Source organism: Paroedura picta, chromosome 16 (genome assembly GCF_049243985.1).
Source record: "Paroedura picta isolate Pp20150507F chromosome 16, Ppicta_v3.0, whole genome shotgun sequence".
Taxonomy (NCBI): domain Eukaryota; kingdom Metazoa; phylum Chordata; class Lepidosauria; order Squamata; family Gekkonidae; genus Paroedura; species Paroedura picta.
In genome coordinates, this window is record NC_135384.1 from 27,648,607 (window position 1) to 27,664,885 (window position 16,279).

The 16,279-nt window shown below is 50.9% G+C and overlaps 1 protein-coding gene across 2 annotated transcripts in view; it reads right to left on the minus strand.

Annotated features, from left to right (window-relative positions):
* Nucleotides 1-16,279, minus strand: part of PPP1R1B (protein phosphatase 1 regulatory inhibitor subunit 1B) — a 123,468-nt gene that overhangs the window by 16,624 nt on the left and 90,565 nt on the right. For both annotated transcript variants that reach the window (XM_077315646.1, XM_077315645.1), the window contains exons 2-4: nt 14,382-14,442; nt 9,392-9,414; nt 5,087-5,162 (exon numbers count right to left, since the gene is read on the minus strand). In XM_077315646.1, the coding sequence (XP_077171761.1) occupies nt 5,087-5,162; nt 9,392-9,414; nt 14,382-14,442 (160 nt within the window). The remainder of the gene's footprint in view (nt 1-5,086; nt 5,163-9,391; nt 9,415-14,381; nt 14,443-16,279) is intronic.

Sequence of the window (16,279 nt, forward strand, 5' to 3'; positions counted from 1 at the left end):
TATACTTCTTTACTGACTGGGCAAACTCTGCTGTGTTTGCTATATTTCTCAGCAGACGTAGCCCAGCAAAGGGACTTCCCAAGAATCCTGGCCAGAGTCACTCCTTTAGCGGAGAAAACAAAGAGCACAGGAGACAGACCTTGGTATTGTCACCCCAGGAGGCCTCGGAGGAAAGGTCAGGCATCGTGTGGCAAAGATGCGCCCCGGCCTCCCAGCGCACTGTCGTATGCAGCCAAATGCTAAAGGTACCGTTCCAAAATCCGAAGCAAGGGAGAGCTGCATTCCGGTAGCCGGTGGGGAAAAATGACTCGTAACCCTGCTGAAATTAAGTGAATTGCTTCAGGGCCTCCATGTCATATTCTGGACTGTGGCTGTATGCCCCCCTTCCCCTGCCAAAGATGCTCCTGGAAGACCCTGCTGCTACTCTCCAGGGAATGTCTCCTGTTTCATTCTTGAAAAGAGAAACTTCTTTCTCAAGAAGAAGAAGAGCTGGGATTTTCCTACCTGCTTTTCACTGCCCGAAGGAGTCTCCAAGCGGCTTACAAACCACTTCCCCTCCCTGCCGCCAACCCACTGCAAGGTAGGTGGGGCTGAGAGAGCTCTGACAGATCTGCTCTGCAAGAACAGCCCTAAGAGAACTTAGGCATAACGGATGGCATAACGGTGGGGCAACGGTGACCCCGGCCAGGGGCTATCGAGGCAAGTGAGAAGCAGAGGAGGGCTGTCTTCAGACTATTCCCAAATCTCCAGGAGAGGGGTGCCAGCCTCCAGGTGGGGCCTGGGGAACTCACAGAACTCACAGAACTCCAGTTCCCCAGGAGGAAAGGGCACCCAGCCCCAGCCCAGCCCCCCCCCCCCCCGAATCTGCACACCCTCCAGAAAACAGTGCCAGTCTCGGATTCCGAGTGGAAGTCAGGACGGAGCCGAGAATCCCCGCATGTGGCCGATCCCAGCTTAGCCGTGGGCTGCATCGTGCAGGAAGCGTTCCAGTCATCGTTGGCAGCCCTCCGAACGCAAACAGCAGATTGTGGAAATGCACACAGCGGCAAAAGGAGGTCTTTAAGCAGGGCTTTTGTTGTCAAACACACACTGGGCTGCAGCCACCTTGGCGCTTCCAACCTTCGCTGGGGAGTGGTTCTCCTGATTGTCCCCGGGAGGGGAAAGGGGGGGGGATGGTGATGCTGAAGCTAAATCTGGACGGGGCCTGAAGCCGCTGTGGGTGAGCCCACGTGGGTGAGCCCAGGCCCTACGCCGCTGTCACTCATCTATACCTAGCATGATGTCAAAGTCATAAATATAGATTTAGCAGGAGAGGAGGAAGAAGCGACGGCTTGACGCTGAGTGAGAACGTGAGAGAGAAAGAAAAGTGAGTCAGACGAAGCCAGCGACAATCCAGCATGGAAGGACAACAGCTCAAGTGCTCAACCTGGATCAGGGAGACCCTGCCTTTGTAAACCTTGCATCTACAGGGTATAGGCATGAGGCGGGTTTTTCAGAGTTCATGCTCAATAGCAATCGAGCGGCGCCGGTTCACGCCAGCAGGCGTTTCCAAAATATCTCCAAGGGGAGACCCACGGAGACTACAGGGCAGTAGTCTAGCCTGGAGGCCACTAGGCTCAGTGTAGTGGCTCAGAGTGCCGACTGCTAATCTGGCAAGCAGAGTTTCTTCTTCTTCTCCTCCTCCTCCTCCTCCTCCTCCTCCTCCTTCTTCTTTTCTCCTCCTCCTCCTCCTCCTCCTCCTCCTCCTCCTCCTCCTCCTCCTCCTCCTCCTCCTCCTTCTTCTTCTTCTTCTTCTCCTTCTCCTTCTCCTTCTCCTTCTCCTTCTCCTTCTTCTTCTAGAACCCAAGAGCCACAGCCGGACGCATCCTCCCTACAGAGGCTCCATCCATGGGCCGGTGGTGCTGCATGGCTTGGATGGAATCCCAAAGAACTACGGCCATCTCAAAGACCGATCTCATCTTTGATATACATTTTGTGCAGCCAGGTAGATCCGTGTGCCGCCTGCCAGCTCACCTCCCGTGCACAGGATCAAATGGAATTATTACGGTCTTACTGAGGACAGGCCCAGCATTAAGCAGCCTAAGGAAAGATGGGGAGAGGGTTTGAGAAATATCAGCCCAAACTGTAGAGTTGTTCTTTGGGATCCGGGCCACAATTGTTGTAAAGATACAATCCGGGAGAGGACTGCTACGCAGCCATGGCCTGTGAGTCAGCTCATCTCCACGGAGCCTCGGTTCTTTCGAACCAGAGTGACTCCGCTTAACGCTCAACGTGCAAAGTCTGGAACACGAACGCACGCACCCCCGCGCATCCCCGCCCTCTCCCGACCCAGCCCTGCGGAACGGCTCGCTCTCAAACAGATGGCGTCGTCAGCCGCTTGCGGGAAATATAAAAATAAAAGTGTCGGGTGGGAAGAGGGGCCACTCAACACGTCCATATTAAGCGCCGAAGGGACCGGCTTCCTTTGCAGGCGTGCAGCAGCCGCCTGGGCGCTCCATGCAGGCCTGAGAAAAGCAGGTGACTGAGGTGGTGGCATTTCTGGTGAACGTTTGGGACGGTGCCTGAAGGCACATGGAACAAATCTTCCCATGGATCTCACCAGGCTCCTGCCATTCAGCTCACGTTTCCTGGCTTCCTTCTAAGTTGCTGGCTTTCCTTAAGCCGCCCAGGGAAAGGGGAGGAGGAGCACATGAAGCGGCCTTCTCCCAGATCAGACCCTGAGTCCTGCAAGGCCGATATACTCAGACTGGCAATGGCTCTCCAAGGTCTACAATCAGAGGCCTTTCACGTCACCTGCATCCTGATCTTGTTTAGTTTCTCCGCTGGAGATGCCGGGGATTGAACCTGCAACCTTTGGCATGCTAAGCCAATGCTCTGCTACTAGGCTGTGGGCCCTTCCACAGGTTGCTGGCCAGTTCTGGAATTGGGGGAACAGAATGTGAGGTGGAGTGAGGCAGGATGGCTCCTGCCTTTTGAGGGATGCTCTCAAGTAGGGTCCCCAGACTCCAGTAGTTGCTGGAGATCTCCTGATGTCACGATTGATCTCCAGGTAACAGAAATCAGCCCACCCAGAGAAAATGGCCAGTTTGGAAGATGGACGCTATGGCATTATGCCCCACTGAAGTTTCTCCACATGCTTCATCTCCCAAATTTCCTCAGGCAAAGCAAATGTTGATTTGTGGTGGCCAACCGTAGCAGTGGAAATTCCTGGATATTTGGGGGCAGTGCCAGGGAAGGGCAGAATTCGAGAAGTGGGAGTCAGCGGGGTTGTCACTCTAGGCCGTTTTTTTCTCCTAGTCTATGGTATTCCATAGAGTTCACCCTCTGAAGCTGCCATTTCCTCCAGGGGACATGACGTCTCCGGTCTAGAGTTCCATTGTTATTCCAGGAGAATTCCAGGCCCTCACATGAGGTTCGTCAGTAGCCCTAGCACAAACTGAAATATCCTTAGTGCTGCCTCTGACCGGCTTGGGTGCTTCATGCCAGCAAAAAGAAAGGGCTCATGGGGATTGTAGTCCATGGACATCTGGAGAGGCACAGTTTGGCCACCCCTGGGGTAAGCTTTGATGAGCACACACTCGACTGTTCCATGTGTAGGTAGCTGAATTGTTTGTGCCCACAGTGGGTGGGAGAAGGCCCCACAATGAGGAATGCCTGGAGTAGATACCGCAGAAGAATGATGAGGGGAAGCGAGCTGAAATTGATTCAAGTTAACGTTTTTTTCCAGCCCTCCTTTCGGCCTAAATGCCATGTCGATAACTCTTGGGATGTTAAAGGGCTGCTGTAAAATGTCATGTGGGTAAATAGGAAAAGAAACAACCGCTCTCGAGGACTTAATCCAGAATGAATAAACTGGCCTGTCTTTTGTGATTGAGATTAAGTTCCAGAAGGCGCACAGAATCAGTTTGTCTCCAAGGCCAAATAGAGGAGTCACAGCACATCGCTGGTTCCTGCAGCCACAATTGTGCCTCTGGGTCATGCAGGGAGGGGGAAAGGGTTTGCATACTTCAACCTCCCTTGGTTTCATGACCCGCCAGTTATTGCTATACATATTTTTAAGGACCTTAAAGGGCTAATAGCAGAGTAGGAGAGTTCCGTCAAATGGAAGTTGAAGGGTTAAAGCCCGGCTCCCTTCCCTGCATGTCCCCAAGGCAAATTGAAGATGCAGGAGACTGCAATTGACTCTGATAGTCCAAAAGGGACGTCTTGTGTCTATCTGAGCCCTGGATCGTGCCTTCTAGCGTTCTTGGCACAGAAGAAGCATAGACTTGATGGACACGGAAGTGGTTTGCAGTGATTTCGTTCCCCCCCCCCAGGTCCCCTGAAAGAGCAACAAATCCCCCCAGCCCACTGGGCCTCAGTATGAGTCGAGCTGATGCTCTTTGCAGTTTCCACCATTCTTTAATGTTATTGTTGTTATCACCTTGTTATTACTATAAACAGAGTTACCTGTAGCATTTCTTGTTTCGTTTAAAACACCCTGAGCCTGGGCGGGCAGTATATAAATACAATAAATAAATGCAATAAATAAATAAACAAGATCCATCTCCTCCCCAAAAAGCCAGAAGCTGCTCAGGCATCACGTACTTGCTTAAGAATACAAGTAGAACCCTGCTGGATGACAGACTTCCGTCTCACACAGGGGCCAACCAGTTCCTCTGAAGGGCCAACCACAGGGCAGAGAGGCCCAGGCCTTCCCCCTGACATTGCCTCCTGGCTCTCGGATTCAGAGGCTGAGTGCTCCTGAACGTGGAGGCTCTTTTAATCCCCAAGGCTAGCAGCTACTAATACTCCTCTCCTTCAAGAGTCTGTCAAATCTCCTTCTAAAGCCACCCATGCCTCTGGCCATCATGACACCCTCTGGTATTCAGTCCCACATTTGAACCACTTCCTGCATGAAAAGGGTCAGGGACACCCTGCCTAGGAAGCCCTGGGTTTCCTACATTCCCTTCATTGTCTGGGAGATTTCGGGCCCAGTATAAAGCAGAGCCAATCCAGCCAAAGACAACCCCTGATGATTTCCAACAGAGCTCCAATATTTCTGCTTGACGAACAACAAGGGAGAGACCGTCCCAAGCTCCCTTACCTTTAAGAGAAGGGGGGGTGTAGGCGCAGGGGGCATTCCTTTTGTTCTTCAGGTGGTAGCCTTCGCCCAAAGCTCTCTGCAAGGGGGGGGGGAAGAAGAAACAAGAGTTACTGGTTCAAATGCAGAGCAAGCCTGTGAAGATTTCCCCCAGGACCTAAAGGCTGAAGCTGTGACCTGAAGTGTGACAAATTTCGGAAAGCAATCAGAAGAGCTGGTTAAATTAACAGACTGGCTTGGCTCCAAAACGCTCTTTTGCTGGGGGTTTCGCTAGCTGCTCCCCCACATCCCACCTTGGAAGCTGCTTCTGAGAGGCCCGAATCCAAAGGCCACCCAAGGAAAGAAACCTCCGTCGTCTCCGTCAATGAACCCCTGACGTCCGCATGCATGCTTATTGCCACCAAAATGACCCGCACCCTGACGTCCGGGCATGTCTTTTGGTTGGTTGGTGAGTGCGTGAGCGTGCGGGGTGCACCCCCTCCTGAGCGAGTGGGAGAAGGGGGGGGCTGTTAAAGATTGCCCAAACCATCACCAAGTACTGCAAAGTATTCTTAAGGGATCTGCTGCTGTTTCTGAGTTTTGATCGATTCATCCGTACGCTCTCCGGGCCCTGTATGTCTGAGGGACCGCATCTCCGAGTGTGAGAGAGCTCTGAGAGAATTGTCCTGCGACAACAGCTCTGGCAGGACTGTGACTAGCCCTAAGTCACCCTAAGCTGGCTGCCTGTGGAGGAGCAGGGAATCAAAGCCAGCTGGCCAGATTAGAAGCCCCTGGTCTTCACCACGCTGCTTCCACATGAAAGCTTATCCCTTGAATGCTCCTGAGCACACTAGGAGCAAAGAAGATGCATGTTGAGCACTGGGACAGAAAAGACTGCCTTTCTGTATGATATTCTCTCAACCTCATCCCTTGTAGTGGAGAAAGAGTTGGTTTTTTATATCCTGCTTTCCACTGCCCGAAGGAGTCTCAAAGCAGCTTCCGAGCACCTTCCCTTCCTCTCCCTGCAACAGACATCCTGTGAAGTAGGTGCGGCCGAGAGAGTTCAGAGAGAACAGAACTATCAGGACTGTGACTGGCCCTAGGTCACCCAGGCGGCTACATGCGGAGGAGCGGGGAATCAAACCCAGCTCGCCAGAATTAGAACCCACCGCTCTGGACCACGCTGCCTCCACACGATAGCTTATCTCCTGAGTAAAATTTTGTGGGTCTTCAAGGTGCCACTGGACTCAAGCGTGGTTCTAATGCTTCAGACCAGTGAGGGAGGTGAGGCTGAGAGAGCTCTGATATTGCTGCTTCTCTCACCTTCATCACCCCCTCCAAACTGGATGCCGTAACACCAGGGCCAGCCCTTGCCTGACCACTTGAGGCTCTGCTTGTTGAATCAGAGATGGCCACTTTTCATCGGCGGCCCTGAGAGTGCCGCTCACCCGCGCTTGGATCCCGAGAGCTCGCTCGGTTCTGGAGTTTTGCTCTCGATGCGAAGGGAAAGGAAACGGGGAAAGGAGCAGGGAAAGTCACGTTCTCTCCCAACAATGAGTGCGCTCGCTTTTGTGTTATTAAATTGCGAGTTCTCGCTCTTCTTTCAGCACCTAAAAATAGGCAGCTGCTTCTGGCAACGCGCAAGTCATTTTCAATAGAATATGTTAACTCTGGGAAAGGTGGCTGATTAATTAAATCAAACATCCTTCATCTAGCTTTGCTCCCTCTCTGGCTTTGCAGCCGGGGTTCCTGCTGGTCACTGGCAGGAGGAAAGGAGGGTGGCCAGATTCAGGTTGGGAAACTCCTGGAAATTTGGGGACAGAGCCGGGGCTACAAGACCCCAGAGTCCACCCTTCAAAGTATCCATTTGCTCCAGGGGAACAGACTGTCATTTGGAAGTGACTGGAAATTCCAGAAGATCTCCAGGCCCCACCTGGAAGCTGGCATCCCTATTAGCACCCCATATCCTGTTACACTGTTAGAGACCCTCTTTATTTTGAAAGAAGTTACAGAGAACTCCACGCTGGCCCCAGCAGAAGATATCATACGGATTGTGTTCTATTTTTTTAAATTATTATTACGACTGTTATTATAATTTTGCACTGGGAAATGGGTGTGTGTGGGCGGGTGGGGCATGTTCCATACTGTGCCTGACCTTGGCCAAGGACTTGACCTTCGGAAAAACCCAACTGCCAAACGGGAAGCGAGCAGTGGGGAGACAAATTTCCCGGGCCAATTAAAGGAATAATCTGATAAAACAACCGACAAGTCATGGGGAGAGCTTGAAAGGCAGCCAGACTTTCTCAAAGATGCTAAGCTTCTGGCGCTCAGCTTGCTGCCCCCGGGATCCCATTCCACGGTAGCACCGAGGAATTTAATATTACTGGAGATCAAGGAGCAGTCAGGGGACCTTGCCAGTAGAAATACGCCTGCTCTGCGGGTGGGGTGCGTCTCTGCGTGCGGGGAGAGCGACGACCAAGTTCGGCTCTGCAGCGGACATTTTGGGCAGCTGGGCCTTGGGCAAATGCTGAGGTCTTCCACGGCAGTGAAGCCCCCGTGAAGCCCAGTTGCAGAACAAGACGCCAAGGGCGTTCCAGGGTGCTGGCGGGGATTGGGTGGCCAGCTCCACGTCAGGAAACTCCTGGGAATTTCGGAATGGTGCTTGGGGAGGATGGGGACCTCAGAGGGGTACACGGCCATCATGTCCACTCTCTTCAGGGGCACCGTAGTGGGGCAGGGGGCTGTTAACAGCCTTGCATGGTGGTCTTGTTGCAATAGGGGGATACCTGCCTGTCAATGGATTGTCTGATCCATTCCCTCCCCCTTTTTTTGAACCCACCAGGAGAACAACCATAGCGGTTCTGCTCTATAAAGCTGTGCCAGGCTCCCAACACCCAAAGGCTGAAACGGGCTAATCTCAAGGCCAAGCCGAAAAACCTGGGGGCAGGGAAGGGGTGGGACACACAAAATTGACAAAGAAGCCACACTCCTTTTCTAAATTAAAACCACAGGTTCTTTCACCCTGCAAAAAGGGAATGTTTTAAAAGGCACATGAAGGAAAGGATGGTTCGCCTTCTGAAGAGCCGGCCCCCTTTGCTTCTTCCGTGAGTCACCGATAGTGAGTCCTTCTCTTGACTGGGAAGTGACAAGCTCAGAACAGTGACTCATGCTGCCTCTCCTGGGGGGTGAGCTACAAGGCATGTGGCTTAGGGGGTGGGGTCTTCCTGAAGCCTGTTGACCAGTCTTGCTCTGGGGGCTCCGGGGTGACCCTTGATTTCCAGACGCATGGGAGCCTTTGATGGATCGAGACTTTGGCCCGCTAGGAAGAAAGGTCCCAGAGGTGGGCCATGCGAACTAGAAGAAGGAGAAAACCCTGTGAAAGATGCAGTCTCACAGTCACCATCACCTGGATAGAAGTAGCAACTTTGCAAATATCCGTGGAAGGACTAAGTTAACAGATAGATAGATAGATAGATAGATAGATAGATAGATAGATAGATAGATAGATAGATAGATAGATAGATAGGTAGGTAGGTAGGTAGGTAGGTAGGTAGGTAGGTAGGTAGGTAGGTAGGTAGGTAGGTAGGTAGGTAGGTAGGTAGGGAGAGAGGTAGGTAGGGAGAGAGGGAGAGAGGGAGATATAAAAAACTTTTAATGCAAAGTACATTCTGCAGGGGGTTGGTCTAGATGGCCCTGGAGGTCCGCTTCCAACTCCATGATTCTATGATTCTACTCTTTTGTATTAGATTTGGATATTTGTCCAATACATATCAGTTTACATAGCAGACAATTTTGTAGGCGTTGCATTAAAAGTGTTTTTTTTTAATTGATGGTTTTGTATTAAGTAATGTTAGATTAGTCCATCTGTAAACTTACTTCTTATATTTAGGTCAGTAATGCTGTATCACTGCATCTGTCACAGAGCTTTCTTCTTCTTCCTCCAGGGCAGGCTTTCTCAACCAGGGTTTTACGAGAATGGGTGGGAGTTAATTCATTTATATATATATATATGATTTAAGTTTGTTAAACATTTATCGGGTGACATGACCACACGCTCCTGCACTTCAGGGAGGTTTGCAGCTTGCCCACTTACCTGGAGCATGGGGCAGTTACCACACTGGGGAACGGAGCTCCAAGGAGCCACAGATGCCGTGGCGAGGAACGACACGTGGTCCTCAAGCCACTGGGTAAGTGTCAGTGCCCTTCTGAGAGGACATGGCTACTGAAAGATGCTCAAATCAGCTGCCTGGAGACATTCCCTTTCATGTACCTTCCCTTCCACTTCCACCCACCCTGAAGAGACTTTCTGATGACACGCTAGGTACTGACCTGGTATGGGGACGCTTCATCTTCTGCAGGGAAGGCGATGCAGGAAACCGGGGGGAGAAAAAAAGATCACAGGGTCAGTCAAAGCTACTGAGCTGGACAGCTTGCACAGCACTCCCTTCTGGCTAAAGAATTCCCTTCACTCTGGCACTCTCCATGTTCAAGCCGTTGCATTTCCAGCAAAACTTGGACCATTCCAAGGCTTGCCAGGTGGGGAAATTTTGGAGTTTTTTGGGGGAGAGGGAGGTGGAGCTTGAGGAGGGAGGGCTTTAAGGAGGGGAGGGAACTCAGTGGGGTCCCTTGTCTTCAAGTCCAAAGCTCCAAAGTCCAAAGCTCTTCAAGTCCAAAGCTCCCCTCTTCTATAGGGGAAGAGATCTCTATTGTCCGGGGGTCAGCTGTAATGATGGAGTGACCATTTTCGGCTCCCTCTGCAAACTGGCCTGCCACTAGAGAAGCGGAGGTTGTTTCGGGCTGACCTCTGTTCGGAGTGAGATGCCTGCAGGTGTTGTGGCAGCTTTGCATAGCATTTATTTTCAAAATCAATTAAAACCATTCAAATAGGTTAGCAGTTAATCTCCCAGACGACTGGGGATCCCCAGTTAGTCCTTCTGGTGGGGGCAAGCGATGGGCTAATTGAGTTGCAGCGGGGGAGGCCCGTACTGGTCAAATTTTTTTTATTTGTCCAAACTAGCCTCAGCCATAGGCCTGGCGGAAGAGCTCCGTCTTGCAGGCCCTGTGGAACTGTGTTAGTTCCGCTAGGACCCTGGTGTCATCGGGGAGCTCATTTCACCAGGTCTGGTCGAGGCCGGTTGGGTCTCTTTTGGGCCGGAGATTACCAAGTGATTTGCTGTAGCAGAGCAAAGTACCTTCTGGGGGACATATTCAAACTGGCAGTCCCTTAGATAGTACAGAGTAAAGGGGGTAGCGTGTGCAGGAGATCTGAGACAGGAGATACAAGACAAGAGCCAGGTCTGCCTTGAGCTGACTGGAGGATGCTTATCAGTTATTGCACAGGAGGGGCTGATTAGAAAATGGCCTAATTTGGGGTGTGTGATGCTAACAGTATAAAAATCTGCACCCGAGACGGCTTTACAGTTTTGGGAAAGAGCCCCTGTGTCACTTTTTAACTGCTGCAGCCATTAAAATGATATCTTAGAAGAATTCTCTGGCCTGATGTGGTGATAATTTGGATCACTATCGCACAATGGGTGCAAACAAACCGGTCCCTAATCATGGGGGGTGTTGGGAATAGCAGGAGACCTCCCAGACCCGCCCGATCGGCGGCCCTAAATTATAGATGGCTTTTTGTCAATCGGAACAAACTTTTTCCAGATGCGGAGTTGGCACCAGGGCTTCTGCTGGATTTAAAAACAAGCAAAGTTTGGATCCAGTGCAGCCTTGAAGACCCTGCACACACGGAAGCTCATACCAGGACTAAAACCTGGTCTTCAACATGCCAAAGAGCCCAACAAACGTTTGTTCTGTGGCTTCAGAGGAGCCTGTCTCCGCTGTTTTGCCATTGGGAAGACCCTGAAAAATCCCACAGGCTTTGAGAAGCCCCAGAATTGGAGCGATTGTGCAGAATATGGTTGGGGAGCATATCAGGGATGCGTGCCCACCCATAGCCCCTCCCCTTCCCACCCCTCCAGGCCCATCATTGGCCATTTTGAGAGCAGGGGGCGGGTCAACATGACCATATATGGTCATATCACCGGATAAATGTTTAAGACACTTTAAAAAAATACTAAAAATTAATGAACTCCCACCCATTAGGGAAACCCTTCCAGGGCCGTCAAGAGACTGCAAGATTTCACAAAGCCTCATTGAGAAAGCCTACATCAGGGAAACATGGCTAGCCACCTGAAGAATTTTTTTTGAGGGTTCATCATTAAAGGGTGCTTGCCTCCCTTCCTGTCATCTTGAAAGGGTGCCTGCCTCCCTTTCTCTCTTCACCCTCTAACTTTCTTGAATTCCATCCCCGAATCTCCAGGAATATCTCAATAGGTAACTCTAGAGCAGAATCGTGCCCCAAATCAGATGCTGAGGGCTCTTGAGGCATCCCGCAATCAGACCTCCTGACCAATTAACCTTGCCCCATTGTCTTGGAAACCACCCAAGGCAATTGTTCTCCTCCACAAAGGGCTTAACTACTTGATAATCCTGCTCCTTTCTCTTTCGTGGGTTGATCTTAGATCCTCCAGCAAGTAGAGGAAGGATCAGGCCAGGACTGCGGACCCTCCTCATGCTATTTTTCTGAGCCAAAAGCGCCTTGGAGAGCTACAGCCTGCTCTTTTAGGGAAACTAACTCGTACTGATGAGCTCTTTTAGTGACCTCCGTATAAATCTCCCTTTTTGGATCGGAATTGGTCCTTGGATGCTCAAAAGTTTAAGATGTGAAGCACCAATCAGAAGAGCGTGTTTCTGAGCAAGTGTACAGCTCCCCATAAAACATCCGGGGTTTGAGGGAGAACGTCCAGAAAAGGAGAAATGGCTTCCAAGAGAGAATTGATATCAAATGGTCTCTCATTTCAGGAATATAGGCCATGCTAAGTTCTCAAAGGCCAGCCTTGGAATTTGTAACGTCGCCAGCCGCAGACAAAATTTCGGCTGATACTGAAACCAAGAAGCGGGACGTAAACATTGGACATAAACATGGCTGGGGGATTTGTGAGGGAACGGGTGATTCCGTTCACGCTTCATGCCGTTCCCTGCACAACAGGGGTGTCTTTGTTTGGAGAAGGAGCTACCAAGAGCTCGGAGGAGAAGAGATGTTCTGCCAGGAACCTGGGGAGAGGCACCACTGCCTCCAGCCTCCCCCTCTGCTTTGAACAGTAAGGCAAGCATCTTAATGAGCTGAGAGCCTATAAGATTTTCTATAATCTTATATTAATTTCTATATTAAAGATCATTTTTTCCCCAGAAACAAAACACTTACTCCCCAGCTCACCCTTGAGATTGGAAAGCAAAGCTCCGGGGATAATCCTCCGAAAAAAACATTAAGAAAGTTGGCAAGGAAAAGTTAGGTTTGGTCATGGGCTGAGCTGAGCTGCCAACTCTCGGAAGGCATAAATCTGCCCAGGAGTGGGCTTCCACTTAGGGGAGCAGCCTGGCCCATGACCCATTCACTCATGGGTTTGGCCAATGATTTCAAGGGCAGAGCCCATGGGTCAAAGGGCAGAACAAACAGAAAATGCTAGTTCACCTAAGGTGCCACCCCCTTTCTGGCTCAAGAGGTATCAGCCAGGGAAAGGGAAGTGGAAAGGGACCAAGCCCTATGAAGATAGGTTGAGGGCCTTGGGAATGTTCAGCCTGGAGAAAAGGAGGTTGAGAGGGGACATGATAGCCCTCTTTAAGTATTTGAAAGGTTGTCACTTGGAGGAGGGCAGGATGTTGTTTCTGTTGGCTGCAGAGGAGAGGACACGAAGTAATGGGTTTAAACTTCAAGTACAACGATATAGGCTAGATATCAGGAAAAGGTTTTTCTCAGTCAGAGTAGTTCAGCAGTGGAATAGGCTGCCTAAGGAGGTGGTGAGCTCCCCCTCACTGGCAGTCTTCAAGCAAAGGTTGGATGCACACTTTTCTTGGATGCTTTAGGATGCTTAGGGCTGATCCTGCGTTGAGCAGGGGGTTGGTCTAGATGGCCTGTATGGCCTCTTCCAACTCTATGATTCTATGATTCTATGATCCTGCGTAGAGCAGGGGGTTGGACTAGATGGCTTCTATGGCCCCTTCCAACTCTATGATTCTATGATTCTATGAAAAGGCTGGCAGAGACAGCCACAGTGTTGAGTGGAGCAGCTTTAGAGGCGCAGAAAAGCCTCCAGGGAAAGGAAAGGGAACGTTGGCTGTAAAAGTTGAAAAGGTGCAGCACAGAAAAGGCCTTTGGATTACAAGGTAGTAAAGAGTGAGAAGCCAGCCCTCACCTTCCTGTGCTCTCAATTATATGGGGAGAAAAATCCTCTCACCTGAAAACTAGTCAGAACAGGGAGAGGGTAGTCATACTGATGGTAGCCAAGGATGACAAGGAAATGAGAGGGAGGGGAGATGGCCTCCACCTTCCCTGCGGGCAAAATTGGATTTTTTTGTTCTTATCTATTTCAGTCTAGGTTTTTTTCCTATAGAAGACTTAAAAAAATACATTCTGAATATCTATTTTTGAAACCAATTGTTTTAAGAGCTTGCTACTTGGAGGAGATCATATTTGTGGCTCACAAATGAATTCTTAACATCTCTCCTTGCTTTCTAGAACAGGGGTAGTCAACCTGTGGTCCTCCAGATGTTCATGGACTACAATTCCCAGGAGCCCCTGCCAGCAAACGCTGGCAGGGGCTCGTGGGAATTGTAGTCCATGAACATCTGGAGGACCACAGGTTGACTACCCCTGCTCTAGAAGATTCTCCAATGGCATTTTCTTAGCTTTGTTTGTTAGAATTCCAAGTATCAAAGTGTCCTTAACTCTCACAGTCAATCTATGGGGGGAAACACGGCTTGTCAATTTCTGTGGGGAAGTTGACAAACCATGATTCCTCCCCTGAGCCCATGGCCACTTGGATACTTGGAATTCTAATAAGGCTAAGAAAATACCATCGGAGAATCTTCTAGGAAAAACGGACCAACGTTAAGAATTCATTTGTGAGCCGCTGATGAAGATTTTGGCTTGAAAACGGCTTGAGCATCCGGACTCTGTTCTGGCTCAATTGGAATAAAAGAAGAAAAAGACTTTCATGGATGCCAACCTCCTGGTGGAGCCTGGGGATAGACTGGAATTCCAATTGATCTCCATATCAATTCCCCTGGAGAAAACAGCTGTTTCGGAGGGTAGACTACATGGAATTAGAGGACCTTTCCTTGCCCAAACCCCACCCTCCCCTGACTCTGCACCCAGATCCCCAGGGATGTTAAATTCCTGAATCAGCAGCCCTCCCCTTGCGTCAAGTCCCCCTTTCCCCTCTCCCCCCCACCTGCTGCCTTATTAGAAAGAATGCAAACTCACCCGGGGATGAAGTTTCTGACAACTGGAACAGCAGAGCTGGGGTGGGCCTCCGCCGACGGATCTAGAACAGGAATCAGAAGGAAGGTGGCTTTTCTTTCTCGACTTCTTTCGGACAATGCAGATGTTTTCTGAAATTCTACCTGGCCTGTCAATTTTGCCGTTCTGACCACTTGGCTAGACTACTGCAAAAGGCTCTTCCTGGGACTTGCAGTTGTAGGCTGTTCGGGAGCTCCATGCATCTTGGGAGGGATAGACCCCTTTGTCCTATTGTGCCAGTGGCCTGGAGAAGCTGCCCTGGACTTCCTTTCTGTCTCCTCCAGGACCAGCACAACCATGCAGGCAAATTAGATGCCTCCTTGGGGGCCCAGTGACAAGGCACAATGCACAACTCCATTCCCCCAGTGACCCTTCCTCTGTGCCCAGAGGAAGGCCAAGAACCTCCAGGATTCCTGGGCCAGCCTGGCTGGGAGGAAAAGTCCTTCCTGACCCCAAAGTGGTGATTGGCATTACCCTAGGCATGTAAGAAAGGGCCACGAGAGCCAAGCAAGGGATCCTCCCTGGCAGGGGCTCATGGGAATTGTAGTCCATGGACACCTGGAGAGCCACCCCTTGGCCACCCCAGGCCTACTCCATCTGGCGAGTGAAGCCTTATTGTTATCTGGCTTATATGCAGACAAAAGCACAGAGGAAAAATTGTCAAGAATGTGGCCGTTCAGCTTTTAAGAGGCGGATCATGGAAGGTTAGTTTTCAGTGCCCTCCCAGCGCCCGTGTACGTTTGCCAGCAGAGGAGAAGACTTCATGGGTTAAACTGAGGGGAAAGGCTACACCTCAATAAATCTGTTCACCTTTGAAGCTGCACAGGACTCCGCACAGCTCCTCTGGAATCTGTCTCTAGCAGGGCCTAGCGGTTTTGCGGTATGCCCAAACCTAATATAAGTCAATCACGTTTATGTAGGGTTTAAAAATAGATGCCGGGTATCCAAGTAGATAATGTCCTTGATCTAGCCGGGGTGGTGTCACAGTATTAGAGCCTCATTAATGCACGGGGGCGGGAAAGCGGGGGAGGGGGCTGAGTCCAGCAACCACCAGCCTGCCTGGGAAAGAGTCTATGGCCAGGCATGTGTTTCCTTTATTCCAGTATTATACCCTGTTTTTCTCCCCATTGGGGATTCCAAGCAGTTTATAATATAATTCTCCCCCACTCCTCCATCTTACAACAGCTCTGTAAGGTAGGTCAGGTGGCAAGACAGCCCCCCCCCCCCTGGCCTGGTTCTTCCTGGTCACCACTGGGGGTTGCAGGGGGCGAGGGTAAGGTTGCCAGGTCCAGGTTGGGAAACACCTGGAGATTTGGGGGCAGGGCCTGTGGAGGACAGGGGACCTCAGTGGGGTTCAAGGCCACAGAGTTCCCCCCTCCAAGGCATCCATTTCCTGCAGGGGATCTGATCTCTGCAGTCTGGAGAGAAATGGTAATTCCAGGAGACCCCCAGGTCCTGCCTGGAGGATGGCATCCTTCCTCTCCCAGCTCCTGGACCGACACTCTACCCACTGGGCCACACGTTTGATATATTGTATACATAATAGAAAATGTACATTCTGCAGCAGGGAACCCAAATGCCAAAGGCTGAAAACTGCAGAACGAGGTTCTTGTTTATTCACTATGAGTGGGAAGGCATTGTGGCTCAGGGGCAGAGTCTCTGTTCGGCACGCAGAAGGTCCCCGGTTCAATCCCCGGCACCTCCAGTTAAAAAGACCAGGTAGGAGGGGATGGGAAAGTCCTTGGCCCGAGACTCTGGAGAGCAGCTTCTCCCTGGGGAGCCATAACAATAATCGGGGGTCGAGATGCCAGCCTCCAGGTGAGACCGGGAGATCCCCTGGAATAACAGCTCATCTCCCCATT